This window comes from Schistocerca americana, chromosome 8 (assembly GCF_021461395.2).
Source record: "Schistocerca americana isolate TAMUIC-IGC-003095 chromosome 8, iqSchAmer2.1, whole genome shotgun sequence".
Lineage (NCBI taxonomy): Eukaryota > Metazoa > Arthropoda > Insecta > Orthoptera > Acrididae > Schistocerca > Schistocerca americana.
In genome coordinates, this window is record NC_060126.1 from 470338389 (window position 1) to 470363197 (window position 24809).

Here is a 24809-nt window from a genome sequence, read left to right on the forward strand (position 1 = left end):
ATCAAAAAGTCAGTATAAATTTGAAAACTTTATAAACCACGGAATAACGTAGCCAGAGAGGCACAAATTGACACACATGCTTGAAATGACATGGGGTTTTATTACAACAAAAAAAGTTCACAAAATGTCCGACAGATGGAGCATGACAATTGTGTATAAAAGGAGATGTAATGAGAGAGAGAATCAGATGCGCCAGCAGTCGCAGCATGCTGACGTTACCTCAAAAGGCGGTTTTAGTGAAGCTGTGTTATCAGAATGGGGTATGTGCTTGTTCAGCGTTACGATCCTTTCGCCATAGGAAGGGGATTCGAACGGGTAAAGGTCTGTTGACAAATGCAGCTGTGGCGACAATGATTTCGAAGTTCGAAGCCACGGGTTGTTTAGACGACAGACCCCGTAGTGGCCGACCGAGCACAAGGCGTAATGCTGCTGAGACAGTTCAGGAAGAAATGGAGACTCTAGCGGTTTCGTCTACGCACGGGGAAGTCAGCGCTCGTGCAGTCGCACGTCGCACCGGCATTCCATACACTACTGTTTGGTTGGCACCGAGGCGTACCCTCCAATGCTATCCGTACAAAATCCATCGGCATCGTGAACTGTTACCTGGCGATTTAGTGAAGCGGAGGGCCTTGCGGTGTGGGCGTTTCAAAAGATGGCGGAAGATGACGATTGGTTGAGTATAGTGTTGTGGGCCGACGCAGCTCATTTCACGCTCCGAGGGTCTGTCAACGCCCACAGCTGCAGAATTTGGGCTACCGAAAATCCTAGAACTGTCGTGGAAACTCCATTGAACGACGAGAAAGTCACGGTATGGGTTGAATTTACCATATCTACCGTTATCGGGCCTTTTTTCTTCGAGGAAACGCGTGATTCTGGTTTTGTAACTGCTACCGTGACGAGTGAGAGGTACGCCGATATGTTACAGAATCGCATCATCCCCATCCTGGATCATAAACACCTGCTGAAACGCACGATGTTTATTCAGGATGGTGCTCCACCCCATGTTGCTAGACGCCTGAAAGATCTCTTGCGCGCGTCGTTTGGTGATGATCGTGTGCTCAGCCGCAACTTTCGTCATGCTTAGCCTCCCAGGTCCCCAGACCTTAGTCCGTGCGATTATTGGCTTTGGGGTTACCTGAAGTCGCAAGTGTATCGTGATCGACCGACATCTCTAGGGACGCTGAAAGACAACATCCGACGCCAATGCCTCACCATAACTCGGGACATGCTTTGCAATGCTGTTCACAACATTATTCATCGACTACAGCTATTGCTGAAGAATGATGGTGGACATATTGAGCATTTCCTGTAAAGAACATCATCTTTGCTTTGTCTCACTTTGTTATGCTAATTATTGCTATTCTGATCAGATGAAGCTCCATGTCGGACATTTTTTGAACTTTTGTATTTTTTTGGTTCTAATAAAACCCCATGTCATTCCAAGCATGTGTGTCAATTTGTACCTCTCTATCTACATTATTCCGTGATTTATTCAGTTTTCAAATTTATACTGACTTTTTGATCACCCGGTATGTATGGGAGATCGATATACGTCCTAAAGTCCTTCTTCACCACCTCTCTGCCCATCTCCTCCTCCTCCTTCTCCCCCCCCCCTCAGTGCACCATCTCGTCTTACCCCTCCATCATCTCCTACCCTCTCTCAGTATCCGCCACTTCCTCTCCCTTTCTCACTCCCTCTCCTCCTCTCACTCTCTCTGTCCATCTCCTTCTCTCCATCTCTACGCCATTTCCTCCCTCCCTCTCTGTCCCCTATATCTCCCCCCCCCCCCCCACTCTCTGACCTCTAATCTTGTTTATTGTTACTGCAAACGAAAAATGGACTGGGAATTCAAGTCGTTTAGAATGAGCGAAAGTGAAGAAGGATTGCAGGACTTGTCTAATGTGTACAGAATGTGGATTGAGAGTAAAGCGAAGAAAGATGAAATGCACAACAGACGGAGCGAGTATGACATAAAAAGCAGACTAGCACTACCAAAAAGGGCATTCCCAGCCAAGAGAATTCTGCTAGTATCGAATATAGGTCTCAACTCGAGGAAGATATTTCTGAGAATATACGTTTGGAGCACAGTATTGTACGGTAGTGAGACATGGACTGTGGGAAAATTGGAACAAAAAAGAGGCATTTGAAATGTGGTGCTACAGAAGATGGACTGATAAGATCAGGAATGAGGATGTTCTCCATGCAGTCGGCTAGGAAAGGAACATGTGGAAGACACTGACAAGAAGAAGGGACACAATTATAGGACATCTGTTAAGAGATCAGGGAATAACTTCCATCGTACTAGAGGTAGATGTACTAGTTGGTCGAACAGTTTCTAGCCAACAAATATAGAAATTCGTAGGAAGTAGGCAAACAGATTCTGGTAGCTACTGTACTTCAGTAGCCAGTAGCAATAACGACTGTGTGGATGATGTGGCCTACTCTACACCTTATTTTAGATCTATGTGACGATGTTGTGCTGACTATATTTATATGCTTTGACGGTGCCATTATGGCCTTATCACTTTAGGACATGGTGTAGAGAAGATCTGAAAATGGTCATTACGGACTGAAACTCATCATCTTCAGAAGAATTGATACTGTGATCAGAGACTGGAATAAAAAACATTTGAAATATAGAAAGACAGAAATGTCATAATACCAATTTATTTTTCAGTATAACACCCGAGTCCACAAATACATTGCCGGCCGCGGTGGTCTCGCGGTTCTAGGCGCGCAGTCCGGACCCGTTCGACTGCTACGGTCGCAGGTTTGAATCCTGCCTCGGGCATGGATGTGTGTGATGTCCTTAGGTTAGTTAGGTTTAAGTAGTTCTAAGTTCTAGGGGACTGATGACCACAGCTGTTAAGTCCCATAGTGCTCAGAGCCATTTGAACCATTTTTTGAACAAATACATTTGCGGTCACGCTCAGGTAACTTGTGCAAATCACTCAAATTAAGGTCTTTTATTTCGAGTTCAACCATGCGTTCTCAGCGTCAATCACTGCGTCATAATTGTCAAATTGTCGTCCTTTGAGGTCTGTTTTTAGGTTTGGGAAAAGAGAAAAGTCTGATGGAACCAAATCTGGAAAATACGGCGGATGATGTAACGCTTCGAACCCGCAGTCACGCCTAGTTTCCAGTGTCGCGAGGACTTTGTCCACCGGTGCGTTCTCCTGATGCAAAAGAATTCCTTTGCGCCCATTTTCCGCCATTTTTTTCTTCATCTCTTGTCTCAAACAGCGCAGGAGGATGCAATAGTATAATGCATTGGTAGTTACGCCCATTTGCAAGCAATCCACCATAATTACCGCTTCTGCGTCCCAGAAGACCGATGCCATCACCTTACTGGCTGATTTGTTCACCCGGAATTTTTTGGAGTAGAAGACGAAGGATGTTTCCATTGTTTTGATTATTGTTTTGTCTCAGAATCAAAGTGGTGAACCCACATTTTGTCCATTGTCACATGCCTTGCAATAAAGACGTCTTTATCCGCTTCAAATTGTCGGACGATTTCTTCACAACATACACACGCTCCTGTCTCTGTTCTACGTTCAAGTCTTTCGCGACCCACCGAGATGAAACTTTCCGCATTCACAAAATATCCACAACAATGTCATGAGCACGTCCATGGGAGATTCCAAATGTTGTTTCAACGTGCTGCAACGTTGTTCGACGATCCTGCAAAATCGTACCGTAAATTGGAGTCACTGTTTCATCAGTGGCAGCGGTGACAGCCCTTCGACTCCTTGGTGCACCTTCCACACTCGTTCTATCACGTTTGAAGTCGGACACCCAGTTTTTCACTGTTGCATAAGACGGAGCACTGTCCTTAAGCGCACTCCGCATGTCCTCTGCAATTTCCTTGTAAGTCATTCCCCTAAAATGATGACATTCAATCATAGCACCGTTCACGATTTTCTAAATATTCGACATTTTGCTTACACTATGGTATACAACGCATCCTAGCTGCTGTGGCCTTCTCCACCAGACATCACGGCGCCTACAGTATCAGCAACCAAACTGACAGTCTGCAGCCGCGAGTTGCCCGCTCGCAGGCAAACCGAAGCACTACACAAACGACAGGCAATATTGATGAACGGCCACAACAGTAACAACAACAACAACAACAACACTGCAAAAACACTAGCGGCCACCAAGGGCCACTGCCGGCCTACATAAACATAAGGAAGAGGTCGCTGCAGATACCGGAACTATTTTCACACGTCAAAACACTTAATGGAAAATAGTTCCGAGGTACCCATCCGCCGAAGCGCTATAAAGGCCGGCGCTCGGTCGCACATCGGCAGTTCATCGACCGCAGGCAGACGTGGATAGCTGCCGCCCCGGCAGCCCGACTTGGATCTTCTCGCTGACCTCTGGATTAGGCTTGGTATATCGGAGAAGGTAGTCGTGGTCTAGGGGTAGCGTCTTTGATTCATAATCATTGTAATATCTCTTTATATTTGATGAATTATTCTGATACAATTCTACCCTTGCATGACGTTTACTAATTTTCTACCTTCATACTCGCAGAATCCGTGCGAAAAGTAGTTCACACAATAGCTATGCCATGAGCGCATACGTATTCTTTGTAGTACTCTCTCTGGTGGTTGTTAGAAAAAAAAGAAAGGGAGCTTCCGAGATTGTCTTCGTGCCGATTAGCCTGAGCTTGGTTTGGAAGAACTGTAATCTGATTATTGAGATTTATCACAGAAGATAACTGATACGAACTGTACGATTAAAAGGAAATATATATAGATTGCTCCTTCAAATAAAAGGTGTGTATTGGAAATCTGAGAATTAATGATATTTATCGATATTGCGTACTTGTTAATCAGAAGGGAACTTCCGAAAGACTGGATACGAACCTGCATTTAATAATCCAAGAGCTCCATTACTTCTTCGGAAGGTTAAACTTCATCAAAGCCAAATATCCGCTTGATTTGAGGTTTCCCGACTGATTATACAACGCTCCCAAAATTACGAGGCATTTTATTTGTACAGATTAGCAGACTGCCGCAAAGCACGAGCCTGCAGAGAAGAAGAATCATCGCCTGATTTCATTCTAACAAGTAAAATTTCAGTCATTTTGAGTGACTGAGCTATGACTGTGTTTCCTATCATGAATGATTGATTGCTCGAACGAATTGAGAGCTACAGAATTACGTAGATAGGAGGAAAAATTACAGTGGTCTAGGGGTAGCGTCTTTGATTCATAATCAGCATTGGCGGCCGAAGACTTCCGGCATCAGAAGTCAGCCTCATTCTGCCAACGGCCTTGTCAAAGAGGACGGAGGAGCGGTTAGAGGTTCAGGGCACTCTCTTGTCCTAGGGGTGGGAAATTGCCCCTAAAGGCGGAAGAATCAGCAATGATCAACGACATGAGGATGCAGAAGGCAATGGAAACCACTGCATTAAAGACACGTAACGTGTATCCACAGGACATGTAGCCTGTAATAGAAGAAGTGTCATGATGATCTCTCCATTGGCAAAAGATTCGGGAATAGTCCCCCATTCGGATCTCTGGGAGGGGACTGCCAAGGGGGAGGTTACCATGAGAAAAAGATTGAATAATCTACGAAAGGATAACGTTCTAAGAGTCGGGGCGTGGAATGTCAGAAGCTTGAACGTGGTAGGGAAACTAGAAAATCTGAAAAGGAAAATGCAAAGGCTCAATCTAGATATAGTAGGGGTCAGTGAAGTGAAGTGGAAGGAAGACAAGGATTTATGGTCAGATGAGTATCGGGTAATATCAACAGCAGCAGAAAATGGTAAAACAGGTGTAGGATTCGTTATGAATAGGAAGGTAGGGCAGAGGGTGTGTTACTGTGAACAGTTCAGTGACCGGGTTGCTCTAATCAGAATCGACAGCAGACCAACACCGAAAACGATTGTTCAGGTATACATGCCGACGTCGCAAGCTGAAGATGAACAGATAGAGAAAGTGTATGAGGATATTGAAAGGGTAACGCCGTATGTAAAGGGGGACGAAAATCTAATAGTCATGGGCGACTGGAATGCAGTTGTAGGGGAAGGAGTAGAAGAAAAAGTTACAGGAGAATATGGGCTTGGGACTAGGAATGAAAGAGGAGAAAGACTAATTGAGTTCTGTAACAAGTTTCAGCTAGTAATAGCGAATACCCTGTTCAAGAATCACAAGAGGAGGAGGTATACTTGGAAAAGATCGGGAGATACGGGAAGTTTTCAATTAGATTACATCATGGTCAGACAGAGATTCCGAAATCAGATACTGGATTGTAAGGCGTACCCAGGAGCAGATATAGACTCAGATCACAATATAGTAGTGATGAACAGTAGGCTGAAGTTCAAGACATTAGTCAGGAAGAATAAATACGCAAAGAAGTGGGGTACGGAAGTACTAAGGAATGACGAGATGCGTTTGAAGTTCTCTAACGCTATAGATACAGCAATAAGGAATAGCGCAGTAGGCAGTACAGTTGAAGAGGAATGGACATCTCTAAAAAGGGCGATCACAGAAGTTGGGAAGGAAAACATAGGTACAAAGAATGTAGCTGCGAAGAAACCTTGGGTAACAGAAGAAATACTTCAGTTGATTGATGAAAGGAGGAAGTACAAACATATTCCGGGAAAATCAGGAATACAGAAGTACAAGTCGCTGAGGAATGAAATAAATAGGAACTGCAGGGAAGCTAAGACGAAATGGCTGCAGGAAAAATGTGAAGACATCGAAAAAGATATGATTGTCGGAAGGACAGACTCACCATACAGGAAAGTCAAAACAACCTTTGGTGATATTAAAAGCAACGATGCTAACATTAAGAGTGCAATGGGAATTCCACTGTTAAATGAAGAGGACAGAGCAGATAGGTGGAAAGAATACATCGAAAATCTCTATGAGGGTGAAGATTTGTCTGATGTGATAGAAGAAGAAACAGGAGTCGATTTAGAAGAGATAGGGGATCCAGTATTAGAATCGGAATTTAAAAGAGCTTTGGAGGACTTAAGATCAAATAAGGCAGAAGGGATAGATAACATTCCATCAGAATTTCTAAAATCATTGGGGGAAGTGGCAACAATACGACTATTCACGTTGGTGGGTAGAATATATGAGTCTGGCGATATGCCATCTGACTTTCGGAAAAGCATCATCCACACAATTCCGAAGACGGCAAGAGCTGAAAAGTGCGAGAATTATCGCACAATCAGCTTAACAGCTCATGCATCGAAGCTGCTTACAAGAATAATATACAGAAGAATGGAAAAGAAAATTGAGAATGCGCTAGGTGACGATCAGTTTGGCTTTAGGAAAAGTAAAGGGACGAGAGAGGCAATTCTGACGTTACGGCTAATAATGGAAGCAAGGCTAAAGAAAAATCAAGACACTTTCATAGGATTTGTCGACCTGGAAAAAGCGTTCGACAATATAAAATGGTGCCAGCTGTTCGAGATTCTGAAAAAAGTAGGGGTGAGCTATAGGGAGAGACGGGTCATATACAATATGCACAACAACCAAGAGGGAATAAGAGTGGACGATCAAGAACTAAGTGCCCGTATTAAGAAGGGTGTAAGACAAGGCTGTAGCCTTTCGCCCCTACTCTTCAATCTGTACATCGAGGAAGCAATGATGGAAATAAAAGAAAGGTTCAGGAGTGGAATTAAAATACAAGGTGAAAGGATATCAATGATATGATTCGCTGATGACATTGCTATCCTGAGTGAAAGTGAAGAAGAATTAAATGATCTGCTGAACGGAATGAACAGTCTAATGAGTTCACAGTATGGTTTGAGAGTAAGTCGGAGAAAGACGAAGGTAATGAGAAGTAGTAGAAATGAGAACAGCGAGAAACTTAACATCAGGATTGATGGTCACGAAGTCAATGAAGTTAAGGAATTCTGCTACTGCTAGGCAGTAAAATAACCAATGACGGACGGAGCAAGGAGGACATCAAAAGCAGACTCGCTATGGCAAAAAAGGCATTTCTGGCCGAGAGAAGTCTACTAATATCAAATACCGGCCTTAATTTGAGGCAGAAATTTCTGAGGATGTACGTCTGGAGTACAGCATTGTATGGTAGTGAAACATGGACTGTGGGAAAACCGGAACAGAAGATAATCGAAGCATTTGAGATGTGGTGCTATAGGCGAATGTTGAAAATTAGGTGGACTGATAAGGTAACGAATGAGGAGGTTCTACGCAGAATCGGAGAGGAAAGGAATATGTGGAAAACAATGATAAGGAGAAGGGACAGGACGATAGGACATCTGCTAAGAGATGAGGGAATGACTTCCATGGTACTAGAGGGAGCTGTAGAGGGCAAAAACTGTAGAGGAAGACAGAGATTGGAATACGTCATGCAAATAAATGAGGACGTAGGTTACAAGTGCTACTCTGAGATGAAGAGGTTAGCACAGGAAAGGAATTCGTGGCGGGCCGCATCAAAGCAGTCAGTAGACTGATGACAAAAAAAAAATCGGAGAAGTCTCTGGCGGCGACTAGTAGGAAATTATTTCTGTTGTTTTCTACATTATTCTTGTATGTAGTTGTGATTCGAAGACGGATCACTATTTTGTGTTGGTGTTATACTTGGAGAATTTGTTTTTGTTAATTGAACAGTCCAATAATTTGTTTTCGGACTTTGATCGTTAGTTTCTTCTGCTTACGCAGACATATCGCTAGCGGCAAAACTAAGGAAGCTGGAGTAGCGAAATTTGACTTGCATACCCAGCAAGGTGCACAGCTCGTGGTCTCACAGTAGCGTTCTCGCTTCCCAAGCACGGTGTTCCGGGTTCGATTCCCGGCGGGGTCAGGGATTTTCACCTGCTTCGAGATGACTTGGTGTTGCTCTGTCGTCTTCATTATCATCATTCATCCCCATTACGGTCGGAGGAAGTGAATGGCAAACCATTTCCGCTAGGACCTTGCCTAGTATAGCGGTGCGGGTCTCCCGCATTGTCTCTTACGCTCTGTCAAGGAGTAAGAGACTTCATCATCAGCCAGAAAGGGTCACCATAAAAGTAGGTGGCGGTGTTTGTGCGAGACATTACGGTAACTATCTTGGACTAGAAACTTTTCGACCACGCTCGTATAGGAAGAAATATGCTGAGGAAGACAGAAATTGGAATACATCCAGCAAAAACTTGTCGAGGAAGGTTGGGATTGCTGCTTTCAGATGAGAAGGCTGACAGAGGAGAGGAATCTGCGTCGGGCCGCATCAAGCTAGTCAGTAGATTGATAAAAAAAAATGGTAAACCAGATGGGACCATTAGTTATAGGTTATGAGAGAAGACACCTGTGCAGGTGCTGGAACTAATAGGATAGCGGATTTTTTGCCGCACAGGTTTATAAACTTTCGGACGATTAAGATACGGTAGTAGTGTCTTAATCAAATGCCGAGAAGCCATAAATACAACTTTCCTGCATTCTGTTGAAACCCACTTCGTGGAAGAAAATTATTTACTTTTATTAACAATGCTGGAGATTCCATGGGGCTATTTATGGACAATCTGTGTTTATAGAAAGGTTGTAACTACAGAAGACAATTGCAGAATGCTAGAAGACCAACATACGATCGATTATTGGTGCACCAACTGCAGTTGATCCTGAACTAAATAAGCATAACTGATTCGTGACTTTCTGTTGCTGGACTGGTGTGTCCTATTTGCTAACCATAATTTGACTGATAAACAGTGCTGGCTGAATTTAGTTCACTTCACAAAATAGTGATAATCGTTAATAAAAGTGCAATGAATAATGGCAGTGATTGCCAGACAAAGGCATCTAACTCCATATTAATTACTTTTTCTTGGTAGAGATCTTGCATGCATTTTTCTGCAGTTCAGTTGAGTGCATGATTTGCCAAGCTGCAGAGGCCATGCCTCTGGCTGTGTGCTGGAAGGACCCCTAGCGGCTGACGATTGCCTTTTCAGAAGACCTTGCAAGCGACGGCCACCGTGAGGGAGCACGTATCGGGTTCCGGGCCTCACTTCTGTCAAGGCTGATGACTAACAGGAACCTTCCTGCCAGTTTCACACGATGCTTTGCGCTCTGCGTGACGTGGATACAATTCTGTACTTACAGAAATACTTAACGTTGTATGACAAACGCCTACACGGGGTAGGAAGCCGCGAATTTTACGAGCAAGTGCGTCTGGGCTCAGCAAAGAAACTTTGCGTTGAGCTGAGGCAGTGCTTTCCCGGAACGCTCTGCAAGGAGCAGTCAGAGATAGATAACATCTTCCCATGCCATGAGATGTGGCTGGCCTGCTTTGTGAATAGAAATTCTTTTCCCCTTCGGCCACCTATCCGTCGACACTTTTACTGGATGATCCTTGGCCTAAAAAGTAGTGAGAGGCTTCCTTATCGGCTGACCTATACAAACTGTAGAGTGGAAGAAGCCAACATGACAGTTTTTGGGAACTGTATACACGGAGCAAATTGTTTTGGCTGAAACGTCAAGTATGCTGGAGGCTGGGAGAGAAACTCAGAATTGTTTAAGAGCTCCTGGACTGGGTGTGTAGTGTTTTGTTAATGTTATAAAACTTTAGCATGGAGTGTTCACTTTCTAACGAATATGTAATTGACTGGTGCTTTGCAAATACAATGACAGTGGCACTCTATAATTGTGAGGAATTGCAGAATAGAGAACAGAGACGTCACTTGACGTCAGTTCTTGGTAAAGGACACACTTCCACTTCTGAATTGCCCACGAGAGGGAGTACACAACACTTGGGGGGTATCCATTCTCAATAGAGGAAAGATTTCACTTCGGGTCTGAAACGTGAGCACTTGATTGAGAGACTTCAGACTTCGCTTCACGCATCAGAAATCTGAGTGAATGTGGTGAGAGAACTCAGCGTCGGCGAGCAGGCTGCAAGAATGGACGCCCTTATATCGCTCTGCTATTAGGGTAGGCACATTTCAGGAAACAGTACTTTCGCATGCGTCTGCAACATCATCACGAATCAATTCGAAATGTTAATTGCATGTGTAATTCTTTCTTTCTTTTGGTGGGCATAGGCAATCACTGTGTGATAATCACGGAGTTAGCTAGCCGTAAATCTTACTTATCCAATCTCTGCTGAGGTATTCTTGTATTAGCTCTATAGTTGTCCACGTCAACTGTCACTGCTTTAGATCAAACCGATACAATAATAGTTGCAGTTGTTTCAAAGTTAGCTGTTTATATACAGCTTCTGCGAAAATGGCCACTACAAGAAGTGACAAAAATAGTTTGTTATTCATGTATGCCAACAGAGAATGTTGATAAATAGGGGTAAACGTAGACCACGATCACTATTTCATTTCATAGTTAGATGAACACCGGGTTTGTTATCTTGTGTGAGTTACAGCACACATCTCTCATGTTGTCTGGGGCCACCCCCTCCGTTGTTAATTATCTGTTGCACGACGTATTTTTCGTTAAATGTTTGTGTGTCCATGGATAGTGATCAGACTACAGGCGCGGTTAACCAGTGATGATCGTTGAAGGTGCATCCGTAAACTCAGCTGAAGCATTACTCAAAGATATGCAAACAGATCCACTGCTGTTCGATACACTATTGGCGACAAGTCACTAGGAGTAGCAGCTACCGTAAAACGTCGAAGAGTAGCTGGAGCTACTTAAAGTTGAACGGTCACCTCAAAAAGATAGCAGGAGAAACTGATGACAGGTTGAAATTCATTAGGAGAATCGTAAAGAAATGATATATTTATTTATTTATCGTTTTGCACAAACACTTCATCATGTCTGTATTACTTCACGGCCCACAACATTAATGTGACCACCAGCCTAAAGCCTCAACAAGCACCTTTTGCAGTGCAGACCTACAGGAAGAGATTGAGTTTGACAGGGACGTGGAGCCATGCCAACTCCACTTCCATGGGCAGCTGCGTTACGTTTCTCAGATGATGTTCCACGGTGCGAACCGTCCGATAGAAGTGATCACACAGATTCTCAACTGGGTTTAAATCCGGGAAGTTTGTTGGCCAGGAGAATGCGCTAAACTCGTTCTGATGCTCTTCGAACGACGTCCGTGGACTGAGGGCTGTGTGACATGTTGCATTGTCCTGCTGATAGATGCTATCATGCCGAAGAAAAAACTACCTACATGTAGGGGTGGATGTGGTCCGCAACGATAGATGCATACTTCTGTTGCTCCATTGTGCCTTATAGAATGAGGAGATCAACCAGGGATTGCCACAATTACGTTTTGCACACCGCAACACTCCCTCTTCCGCCTGAGCCCTTCCTACGGTTGTTGCAGGGCCGAACACACCAATGGCCATATGTCCGATGGAGTGTAAAACGTTATTCATCTGAAAATGCCACCTGTCGCTGCTCAATGGACGTGTAGTTGTGGTACTGGCATGCAAATTCCAGCCTTTGTCGCCGACGAGCAGCAGTCTAGGTGGGTGCATGAACCAGGTGTATGAGGCGGAGGCCCACGCACAGCAACGTTTTCTGAACGGTTGTTGAGGAGATACTGTTGGTAGTCTCGTGGTTCACCCGAGTGGTCAGTTGCTCAGCATTTGCCCGTCTATTCGCCCTTATACAGCTCCGCAGCCGTCGTTCGGCCCTGTTACCTATGGCCCTTGGTGTGCCACAGTTGCCTACGCGTTTTTGTTCTGTGTAGCGTCATTTTGCAATGCACCGTGTACCTTAACCAGTGTGGCATGTGAACCTTTAAAAAGTAAGATGCTTCGGAAGCGCTCCCTTCCTTGGCCTGAAAACCAATAGTCATGCCTTATGGGGAGGTTTACTTTCTTTGGTCCGAAAAAAGCATGTTCTTTGAGAATTTGTTCTCGGGATGTGTTATAGATATCAATGTCAAATTTGGTCAAAATATTTATTGATATTTCCTCTACAAACTGGAATTTTTTTTGACCAGAAATGTCGAAAAACAAAGGCGGAAGTGCCGTGGAACGAAGCAAAAATTCGATGTAGACCTCCACGCGCGGTATGTCACAGTTCAGCCGGCTTGTCTAAAATCAAAATTGAGTTGACGTTAGCGAAGTATATAAAGTTCTTTAAGAGTTGTACCTCGCTTAAGTTATTTGGACCATAGGAAACAAAATGACAGCCATTTAAAAAAAAATAGGATTTTTGGTTCAAATGGCTCTGAGCACTATGGGACTTAACATCTGTGGTCATCAGTCCCCTAGAACTTAGATCTACTTAAACCTAACTAACCTAAGGACATCACACACATCCATGCCCGAGGCAGGATTCGAACCTGCGACCGTAGCGGTCGCGCGGTTCCAGACTGAAGCGCATAGAACCGCGAGACCACCGCGGCCGGCTAATAGGATTTTTACATCGATTTTTCGTCTTCGACGGCCAAGTAAAAATATTTATAGTTGATGGATCGGAATAACTGTTACACCCCTAGACAATTTAGTTAGCTTCCTCGGAAACAAATAATATTGCCAATCGGTTCAGTACATTTGAAGTTACCATACCGCGCGATAAAAAAAAGCCATTTCAGGAAAAACGCGTTTGTAGTTTTGACTACATATAAATGCAATATTATACAACTACCGTTCAATCTGCTATTCCGGGTCCATAAACTAGTCCTTCCTCTGCCTCGCAGAGGGCGTTCTGCTCGATCTGGGCCATCCTGCGCTGCTCCAGAGCCGCTCTTACGGCCCGTGACAAACGGTTTTCGGCCGTTTGAATCCGGTGGTCGTCCGAATGCTTCGCGAACTGCGTCAAATAGACTCCCAGGGTGATGTCCATCGTTCTCATAGTCTTCAGAGTTGCTGAATACCATTCGTTGGAGCTGTTCACTGCCAGGAAATTCGCAATCTCCACAGTCTTCGCACCAGAATGCAAATGCTTGGGGGCTAAACTTGGGCGTTCAAACTTTCATTTGAATTTTGTGTGTTTCCTCCCAAGCACCGGTACAATAACCCGTTCTCCGAAAGAAAAAAACTGGTGCGTGAAAAAGGCCGATTCCAGGCGGTGCATTTTTTTGTTCAGCGGCGAATAACAAACATTTCCGTTCCGTGTTCGGAAAAATCGTTTCATGGGTGGATTCTAAACACTTTTATGGATCCAAAAATGCAATTTAAAAAACTCGATTTTTTTGAAGAAAATACAGGAAGTCGAATAAATCGCTCCTTTTCCGCAAAACGCAGCAACTGCGTTTGGTGAGAGGACGGAACATTGACAGCTGTATACACGAGGTTTATAATGAGGAAAAAAATTGTTGCAGCTAATACACAGCAAAGATTAGTGTACTCCATTGTAGCCAGAGGGTCTGAATGGGATAAACAAGGCTCAGGGTCAGAGAGGAAGGGAAAAAGGACACGAACGGAGAGGGAAGGAGGAAATAGACATAGACAGAGAGGGAAGAGAGAGTGGAGAAGGAGGTGAAGAGAGATGGGGGGGGCGGGTGTGGAGATGGACGAAGACAGGAGGCGGAGGAGATGGACATAGGAACTACATCCACATCCCTTATTTATTCAGGAACTGAAAAGCACTGCCGGGTTCACCAGTATGATACACTTGGCACGTAAATCAGTGAACGTAATCTGTAAAATGAGAGAATAAACAGGAATAATAAAGTGAACAATAAGACGAGAAATTGAAGGAAAATTAAAATTAGCAACAAAAATTGAGCATTAAAATGAACAATAAAATAGCTAATAAAAAGAACAATAGGATGAACAATAAAATGAAAAATAAATTTATACTGAAAAAGTTGACTGGATTAACGGAAGATGGCCAGCGAGTGGCTTAGAAAACACTTGTTCTAACGATTCTTGAGTGTTGTTCATCAAATAAGAGTAATATTAAAGAAGTTCCATCGAAGAGCGGCGCGTTTCGTCACGGGATCGTTTACTCAGATCAAAAGAGATAATGTGGCTGCTCAAAAGAACCTAGTGCCAGATTTTCATGAAAATTAGTTCTTCAAACAAAATTTGTACTCAGCGTTAAAAACTAATAGGAGTGAAGATTGACGCATTGCTATTCTGAATCCATGAATTCACGAGATACTGATACAACAGTAAGGAAAGTCAAACAAAGCGAGATGCAAAAATATACAAAGCAGAACTGAAAATACACTCCTGGAAATGGAAAAAAGAACACATTGACACCGGTGTGTCAGACCCACCATACTTGATCCGGACACTGCGAGAGGGCTGTACAAGCAATGATCACACGCACGGCACAGCGGACACACCAGGAACCGCGGTGTTGGCCGTCGAATGGCGCTAGCTGCGCAGCATTTGTGCACCGCCGCCGTCAGTGTCAGTCAGTTTGCCGTGGCATACGGAGCTCCATCGCAGTCTTTAACACTGGTAGCATGCCGCGACAGCGTGGACGTGAACCGTATGTGCAGTTGACGGACTTTGAGCGAGGGCGTATAGTGGGCATGCGGGAGGCCGGGTGGACGTACCGCCGAATTGCTCAACACGTGGGGCGTGAGGTCTCCACAGTACATCGATGTTGTCGCCAGTGGTCGGCGGAAGTTGCACGTGCCCGTCGACCTGGGACCGGACCGCAGCGACGGACGGATGCACGCCAAGACCGTAGGATCCTACGCAGTGCCGTAGGGGACAGGCGTGAATGGAGGGACGAATGGAGACGTGTCGTCTTCAGCGATGAGAGTCGCTTCTGCCTTGGTGCCAATGATGATCGTATGCGTGTTTGGCGCCGTGCAGGTGAGCGCCACAATCAGGACTGCATACGACCGAGGCACACAGGGCCAACACCTGGCATCATGGTGTGGGGAGCGATCTCCTACACTGGCCGTACACCACTGGTGATCGTCGAGGGGACACTGAATAGTGCACGGTACATCCAAACCGTCATCGAACCCATCGTTCTACCAGTCCTAGACCGGCAAGGAAACTTGCTGTTCCAACAGGACAATGCACGTCCGCATGTATCCCGTGCCACCCAACAAGCTCTAGAAGGTGTGAGTCAACTACCCTGGCCAGCAAGATCTCCGGATCTGTCCCCCATTGAGCATGTTTGGGACTGGATGAAGCGTCGTCTCACGCGGTCTGCACGTCCAGCACGAACGCTGGTCCAACTGAGGCGCCAGGTGGAAATGGCATGGCAAGCCGTTCCACAGGACTACACCCAGCATCTCTACGATCGTCTCCATGGGAGAATAGCAGCCTGCATTGCTGCGAAAGGTGGATATACACTGTACTAGTGCCGACATTGTGCATGCTCTGTTGCCTGTGTCTATGTGCCTGTGGTTCAGTCAGTGTGATCATGTGATGTATCTGACCCCAGGAATGTGTCAATAAAGTTTCCCCTTCCTGGGACAATGAATTCACGGTGTTCCTATTTCAATTTCCAGGAGTGTATTCACTAAACACGATGTTCCACTTTATGCAAAACTAACGCACGTGGATGGATGTTACCTTCGTTAATAAATGACAAGTTTCAGTAACACTTTCGGAAATCAGGCCCTCAACCAGCACACACATCTGCCTCAGACAACGCTCGACAACCAAGCCTACCCTTTACGGTGACTGACTACTTGACAATCCAGAGAGTCTCCTTTTTTACAGCAACTCAGGAAAAGTGTTTACGCTGCCCAGTATCACAGTCAAAACCGCCATTTCTCATAATGTAACAATCTTTCATATACAATAATATTGTACTGTTATTCAGTGCAAATGCGACAAATCATAATTGACGTCTCAATCAAACTGTCTGTAATTGTAAATACTCTAAATATTCATTACGTTTGTCAATATGTTCCACGCGTTCCTTGCCTGTAAAACGTGAGAAAAAACCGATGTAACTAAAATGTTCTTGTGTATCTATGTGGACAAAATATTCCGTGATGCGTTGTAATTAAATAACTGACTACATATTCCTGACATGTGGCTGGTGGGAGCAGCGACCGACACGTTTACGAAAATTTTTTTTATTCTTTTATCGTATATTGTCAAATGCTTTACGTTTTCGGCAAGTACCATCATAGATCCTTTCCATGGTCCAAAATCAATCTCTCTTACCCCGGTAATTGTGTTAGTACGAACCGATTGTTAATTCAAAAAAACATACACGCTACTTTGGACTAAAGCAAATGAAATTTCTAAATAACAAACAATATAAAAACAGTTAATGTAATTCATAGTCACTTGTCACGGATAGTAATATTTATAGTGGCATTCAAGCAACACTTCTCACAAATCATTAGTATTCTCCTCCTCTAATTTGACGGGGCTGTCCACCTGAAGAAGGGGAAATAAATCCTTCGAAACGAATCGTGGAACTAATAAACCTGCCAACAGTTGATGAGTGCAACAGCTACACGAGATAGAACTGTATTCAAGACTATAGGAATGAGAACTATGCTTCAATGTATCTAAAATTCATTCACTTTATTTAGGTTTAAAATCAGAGGTGGCTATCTATGGTTTTTATACACAGCACACGCGTATTGATTGATGTACGTTGCTTGAGTTTCAAGCTGGCTAGATGAAATCACTACCATTCTTGGTTTATTGACATTTAGAAGAACGATCTACCAACTTCCTTTCTTGAACTTCAAAGAGATAGATAATACAACAGTATTAACAATACATTAGGTTCTGCAGTATAACGACACTGTTTAGTGCTTTAAATAACTTCTGTGCTGTTAATTAAAACACTGACGTTACATTCATGACTGACGTTGGATACTTACCCATAGCAGGTCGGATAACTGCTATCGGAAGATCTGAAAATTCCTGGGACACCATTTCTTCCGCCACTGCTTTCGTGAAGACGTATGTGTTCGGGTAGCCACCGAGTAACCTTAAAAAAGACGAAGAAGAATGTAACCATTCGATACAGCTCGACGCTGTCTATCAGTGAATAAGATAGTGGCTTACGGGATACTGAATTCGCATTTTAGAAACTCTTCCTGTAAGAATCTATGACAGTTGCTATCATTATCATTTAACCTAATTCCTACCGCAAACTTCACAACTTGGGTAGCAAAATCTCATAAACAGCCTTTGATAATACCTTTATAGAAATGTATAATGAACAAAATTGTGTTACAAAACCAGCAGTAAGTGATAGTTGTGATATGTAGGCCAACTGTTAATACTAATCAGAATACAAAATCTACCAACTCTGACTTCAAATGAGCAGTCAGTAAGCCAAAGATCTGTTATTTCAGGGAAGAATTCTGACCTGAACATGAATGAAACATATATTAATGAAGTTCCTACCTTATTTGAAAACTTTCACCCCAATGTAACCCACATCAGGCCAAAGCCCCCAAAAATGCAAAAGAAGGTATACTATAGGACAAAAAGGAAACAGTGTCAGCCAGGAACTGGAGGTTATAATTAATTACAACGCATATTGCAAAACACTGTAGACAATAACGAAACATCAAAGCAAAGGTATTATGAGGAAAAGATATATCAGGCAAGAAAATAAAGACAATATTGGACGTAAATAAGGAGGGGGAGACAGCTAGAACCAGAGAAAATGAGCAGATAGCTTCAATAGTAAATGATGTATGTAGCGTTGCAAAATTTTTTAACAAATATTTCGTAATTGTTACTGAATAGGTGGGGTTTTCAGGTCGAGTAATTGCTGCCGGGGAATATTTCAGGCGACTCATCATAATTAACTTAGTAATACGAATACAATTACATTAAATTCCTACGGCTCAGTGGCCGGGAGCAGGTCATTCTATAGGACGCTACTTCAGCGACTTGCGTGTCCCTAACCTACCCCAGTTATCCAACCGGAGAAAGACGACCTACAGTTTAAAGAGAAATCCGAGCCACATGTCGTTCCTGGCAGCTCATCACATCGTCGAGAGGTGAAGGGAGACGGAAAATTTCCGTGATCTGACCGGGAGTCGTTCCCGGAGGCTGTCGGTTTGCAGGCATGCACTTTACCGCTAGAGAACCATGCTTGACAGTAATTTGAATATGACCCTCACCACACCTGAAGTGGTAATGTACAGCATAAAATCTTTAACATAAAACGCTATCAACATATCAAATTATTTGTATAACCAGTCGTTGTCACTGGAAAATTTCCCATTCAGCTACAATATCATGCACGTAAGCCTCTTTGAAAGAAAAAGAAATGAACAAATAACATCAAGTTTCAGTTGAGTTTCACTTTTGAGAGACTTCTCGTCTATTTTAGAAAAAGTAATAAACAAAGCCAAGTGACTGTGGATAACACAGTTGTCAAGTCACAGATTGGATTTATGAAGGGTTTCGGTTTTAAGTAGGCTAGTTATGGGTAAGTCCACAGCTCGTGCTCTTGCGGTAGCGTTCTCGCTTCCCGCGCACGGGGTCCCGGGTTCAATTCCCGGTGGGGTCAGAGATTTTTCCCTGCGTCGAGATGACTGGGAGTTGTTGTGTCGCCTTAATCATCATCATCATTCATCCCCATTACGGTCGGAGGAAGGCAATGGCAAACCGCCTCCGCTAAGCAGGAGTATGGGACCTCATCATCATCATCAGTTATGCATAAAGCGAGAATTTACTTCATTCGTTAGACTAGAAATTACAGACTGACTTTGTAAATCACAGTATCCTTTGAAAAAAAATTAGCATATCGTGGCACAATAGGAAATGTTGCAAAATGGTTCAAAGTTTGTCTCACTGACAGGAAAGAAAGGGTGTCAGTAGAAAAAAGTCCTGTGTTACCAGCCATCATCCAAACGGAAACTAATTACATGTGGTGTTCCAGGAACTAATTACATTTGGTGTCCCACAAGATTCCATCTTAGGGCCCTTAATTTTCTTGTGTCAGCGTACTTTCATTAGGAACATTACCGGATGCCAATTTTCATTTGTTTCCCGATGATATAACTATTGCAATGAATAACAAATAACGTATAGTATTTCGAGAGATCGGTTAATGGAAATCTTCAGGGATATTAATAAACGATTCCTTGCCAGTTTGTGTTACTAAACAAGGTAAAACACCCAGTGCGCAGTTCATTACACGTGGGAGGCTTTCTCCCAGTCCACTTCCAAAATATGACGACAAGAAAACAGAAGACGTTGACGGTGTCCTGTTTTTGAGATTGCAGCCTGATAATAAATTCAACTGGGAGGAGCATAATACTGAATTGCTGATCTCTGTTTGCAATGGAAATGTTGTAGGACTTAAGTGAAAAAAAGTAAAATAAAAGCTCGCGTCATCGTTTTCACTTCATAGCGTCACACGGAATAATTTTTTGGGTTACCTCATCAAACCAAGCTGAAGTTTTCCGCTTCCAAAAGCGTATAATGTGAATTACTTGTCGTCTGAAATCAATAAAATTCTGCAGAGGCTTGTGCAAGGTCCTGGTGATACTAACAACTACTTCCTACTATATTTATCCCATAATGAAAAGTCTCATAAATAATGTACCCCTTTTTTCAAACTAACTATGGAATCAATGGTAGAAATAAAAGCAATCTTCATAAAGATTTGAAGTCACTTACTCAGAAACTTGTCCATTTTTAACGAGCAATCATTATCAATAATTCACCAGCTGCCTTAAGAAGTTCAATTACTAACGAAGTTCAGTTTAAGAAGAGTGTAAAGGACTTACTGGTGCATAACTCCTTCCACTCCATTGACAAATGTCTTAGTAGAACCTAATGGTTCACGTATTTTTAACTCAAATAACTTGAGTGTTACATAGGATCTGACTTCTGGATATTCTCATTGTAGTAGTATGATGAATACAAATAAGAGTCGTAAAATGGTTTTGTTTTTCATACGTAGCTACAATAGCATAAGAATTATCATATGCACCGCCGCGTCCTGTACATTAAAATGTTTTGTGACTGGTTCATTATCCATTACAGTAAAACATGTTCAAGCATTTTTAACTTATTCCACGTCTAAGAGGACTAGTCAGCTCTGGGTCTGTGGGAGGTACATTGGTATACCTCTTTCTTTTCTTTTCTTTTTTTCAATTCGTGTTATGTATTCTGGTTCTATGAGGTGGTCTACATCCATGAGGATCTCCTCACTAGGGGGTCTACGGAACAAAAAGGATCTCTAATCTTTGGATTCGGACTTTAATGTAGGAATCTGTGTGAGGGTCTTGGTGAATGATAGTGTTGCATATCGCAGAGCGGCAACGCCACGAAGTTGTAACGAAATGTCTGAAGACCTACAGAAATTTTACGATTGGTGCAGGGACTGGGAATCAGTAAATAAATGTACTGGATTATATTTCAATGTGAGGGTCGTTACTGTGAACAAGTGCTGTGAGTTGAGATTTTTCTGTAAGGCTTTAGTTATTTATATCAACAGAAAACTATTCAGCTTCGACCATTAGTTCCTTATCTCAAACTCTACGATCACTATAACTTCGACATTAGCGTATCAACAAGGGCAGACGAAAAGAAAGCCACCATCTAATTATTGTGCTTTTTTCCTCATAGATGTGAGCTGGGATTGCAGTTCTAATCCTCCAAATATCAAAAATATTTCTTTTTTATTCTTTTACGACATTTCGTTTTATAGAGTACGTACGTCATTCTATGTCACTTTTACGGCGTGGAATGTTTTTGTAACTTTCAACGTTTATGAATTGGGGAACACCAGCTGGAAGAAATTAATGTACATTTCGCCCATACTCTGAAAAGCACAGTGTATTGTGAAGTGCAAGACAGCACTTGCTTTACATTTTACGACTTGGTAGGGCTTTTTCTCGTTCTATTATGGATTGGAGTGCAGGAAGAATGTTTAAATGTCTCTGCTCTTGACTTCAAGATACATACGGGATCAATCTATGTGGGGCTGTAGAATGTTCATAGATTTCTGACAATGCTTGGTCTTGAAACTCTTTAGGTAGGAGAAGTTGATGTCTCCCAACTTCAGGTATTTCAACATCTCAGCGACGCTCTTCCAAGGGCCAAACAAGGCTGTCGCCATTCGTACTGTCCTTCTGTGTATGTCTTCATGTCCCCTGTTAAACATATTCGGCTATGTGCAGTATTTGAGGATCGGTCGCACCAGCGTTTTGTAGACATTCTGCTTTACACACTGATTGTCTTTTCCAACTATCCTACCAATGAACTGTCACTTACTTTACCAATTACTGAGCCTAGGTAAACATTCCATTTCGTTTCCCTGGAAACCATTACACCCAGAAATTTTTATGAGTTGACTGATTCCAGTTGGAGCTCTCTGATATTATTGACGTAAGATACTACGCTCATTTCTTGTCTGGGGTACAAAATTTATTTTTGACAAAGTTTATTTTTAATCAAGATTAAATTTAATTTTTTTCCATTCAAGCCCTGACTCTGTTACTGTTGTCAGAATAATGCAAAGAAAAAGAGCCGTCTTTAATTCGATAACGCGAATTTACGAAAAGATTTCGAGCGCTATAAATTCATCTTGAGGAGTTAATTATTGGTATTTCATCTTTATTTGTTCATACATTTTTACATTAGTTTTATTAAGTGTATATCAGCTAAAAGATGAAAACTGTGACTAAAATTAGTATTTGGTTCTACTGGTAGATATATTGTGATGTTGTTTATCTACATCTGCATACGAGGGCTATTCGGAAAGTAAGGAGCGATCGCTCGCGAAATGGAAACCACACTGAAAATCCAAACTGTTTTGCTTGCAACGATTAACTACACCTTCCAGCTACTTCTCTACATAGTCGCCGCTCAGACTTAGACATCTGTCGTAGCGTTGTACCAACTGTCCAATACCATCGTTATAGAAGACAGCCGCCAGTGCTCTCCGACAATTTTCTATTCCGGAATGAAGCTCGTTGTCTGTATCAAAATGTTGCCTTGATTGGCAGTGGTTCATCTGGGCAGAGATGAAAATCAGATGGAGCTAAGACGGGGCTCTGCAGTATGTGACCAAACACTTCCCATCAAAAACGCTGCAGGTAAGTCCTCACTGAACCTACAGTGTGCATGTCATGAAGAAGGAAATTCATGACTGTTACGTTATGTGGGGTTGCATGTAATCTGGCACTCATACTTGGCGGGAGACACTATTGTTCTTGAATCTCTACGTGCTAACTGGGTGCTCAGCACTGAAAAGAACGAAGTAACGCGATGGACAGGCATGCTAGAGACACTGCCCAACACATATGTACAAAGCTCCATCGGATTTTCACTGTAGTTTCCATTTAGCGGCCGATCGATCCTTATTTTCCGAACAACCCTCCAGCATACTCCACGGTGCAAGCAGACGGTACCACATACTACTACTAGTCATTTCCTTTCTCGTTACACTCGCAAATAGAGCGTGGGGAAAAAGACTGTTTAAAAGCTTCCGTACGAGATCTAATTTCTCTTATCTTCTCTTTGCGGTCAATACGGGAACTGAACGTTCGCAGCAGTAGAATCGTTCTGCAGTCCACATAGTTCCTCCTAGCTTTTCATAAATGGCAGACAAAGTGTGTTCTGTCTTCTCCAGGTTTCCTGAAAATTCTAACTGTACTTAGCTCGTTGCTAATTATTTTACCACTTTCGTCGTGTAGAGTCTGGTTTAAGTAAACTATGCATGTCCGCCTACGTACTGCGCGGTCAGTGTGTGGGAGATTTTTCTCCGCGTGGGGACTGGGTGCTGTGTTGTCCTTACTTTCGTATTGTCACAATGGACATTACTATTGAGCTATTGAGATGGCTGAATGGACATGACCAGAATGTCAATCAGCTGATAAAAAGATAACTACAAAGAATGTGTGTGCTGTACGGCTTACGCCTGCAAACACAGGTATATTCAGACTGTGTACCCGTGCAGTAATGCGGGTTGCCTTCACGGACCGGCGAGGTCAGCTCATACAGTCCCACCTATCGCATCGGGAAAGGTTCAATCAGCAAAACTTCTTGGGGTAAATACTTGAAGCATAGTGAATGTTTACTAAATACACTGCTCAACAAAAGTTTGTAATCATCTTGGACAGTTTCCAGCCACTGGCTGGGTCTGCCGGGAACACAAGCCTCTCCATCGTGTTCTGTCTTTCCACCATTCCCCCTCTTCCACCTTCGTCCAGTTCCCTCCTCTTCTCATCACACATTCCTTCACTCCCTTCACCCATCTATCTCTTGGTCTTCCTCTGGGCCTCTTCCCCTCCAGTTGCAGATCAAACATCCTCTTTGGAATTCTTCCCTCATCCATTCTCTTCATGTGTCCATACCACTGCAGTCTTGATTTTTCTATCCTGTCCTGTACTGGTTCCTCCTTTAGTCTTTCCCTCACATACACATTTCGCAATCTGTCTCGTCTTGTTACACCCAACCTGCTCCTCTGGAACTTCATTTCACTAGCCTGTATTCTACTTTTGTCGCTTTTGTGCATTACCCATGTCTCACTTCCGTATGCCAATATGGGGACAAAGTAGGTTTGGTATATAATTCCCTTGGATTTCTGTGGCACCTCCTTGCTCCAAATAAGCCCCCTAATGCATTTGTAGAACTGCGCTGCTTTTCTGCACCTTTCATTTATTTCCATTGCGTTTCCCCCCTTACTTTCAATCACGCTTCCCAGGTACTTGAAGTTCTCTACCACTTGTAGTTTTTCCCCTCCACAAGTTATATCCACATTTGGCCTATTCTTCTTCCTTGTTGTGACAATTATTTCACTTTTCTTTGCAGAGAAATGCATTCCATATTGTGCTGCCGTTGCCTCCCATGCATCTAACTGCTCTTGCACCTCCTTCTCGCAATTTCCCCATAACATCAGGTCATCGGCAAAAAGCACTGCTTTCATTTTATGATCTCCAATTGCATCTGATACTTGCTGTAGGATTTCATCCATAACAATAATAAACAATAAAGGCGAAAGTGCACTTCCCTGTCGCAGCCCATTTTCCAGCTTGAACCATGCAGTACGTTCCCTCCCCACTTTCAC

The 24809-nt window shown here is 43.1% G+C and overlaps 1 protein-coding gene across 3 annotated transcripts in view; it reads right to left on the reverse strand.

The window, feature by feature from the left end:
• LOC124544836 (fatty acyl-CoA reductase wat-like) overlaps nt 1-24809 on the reverse strand; it is a 240045-nt gene that overhangs the window by 40903 nt on the left and 174333 nt on the right. For all 3 annotated transcript variants that reach the window (XM_047123539.1, XM_047123537.1, XM_047123538.1), the window contains one exon: nt 17644-17753. In XM_047123539.1, coding sequence (XP_046979495.1) covers nt 17644-17753 — 110 coding nt within the window. The remainder of the gene's footprint in view (nt 1-17643; nt 17754-24809) is intronic.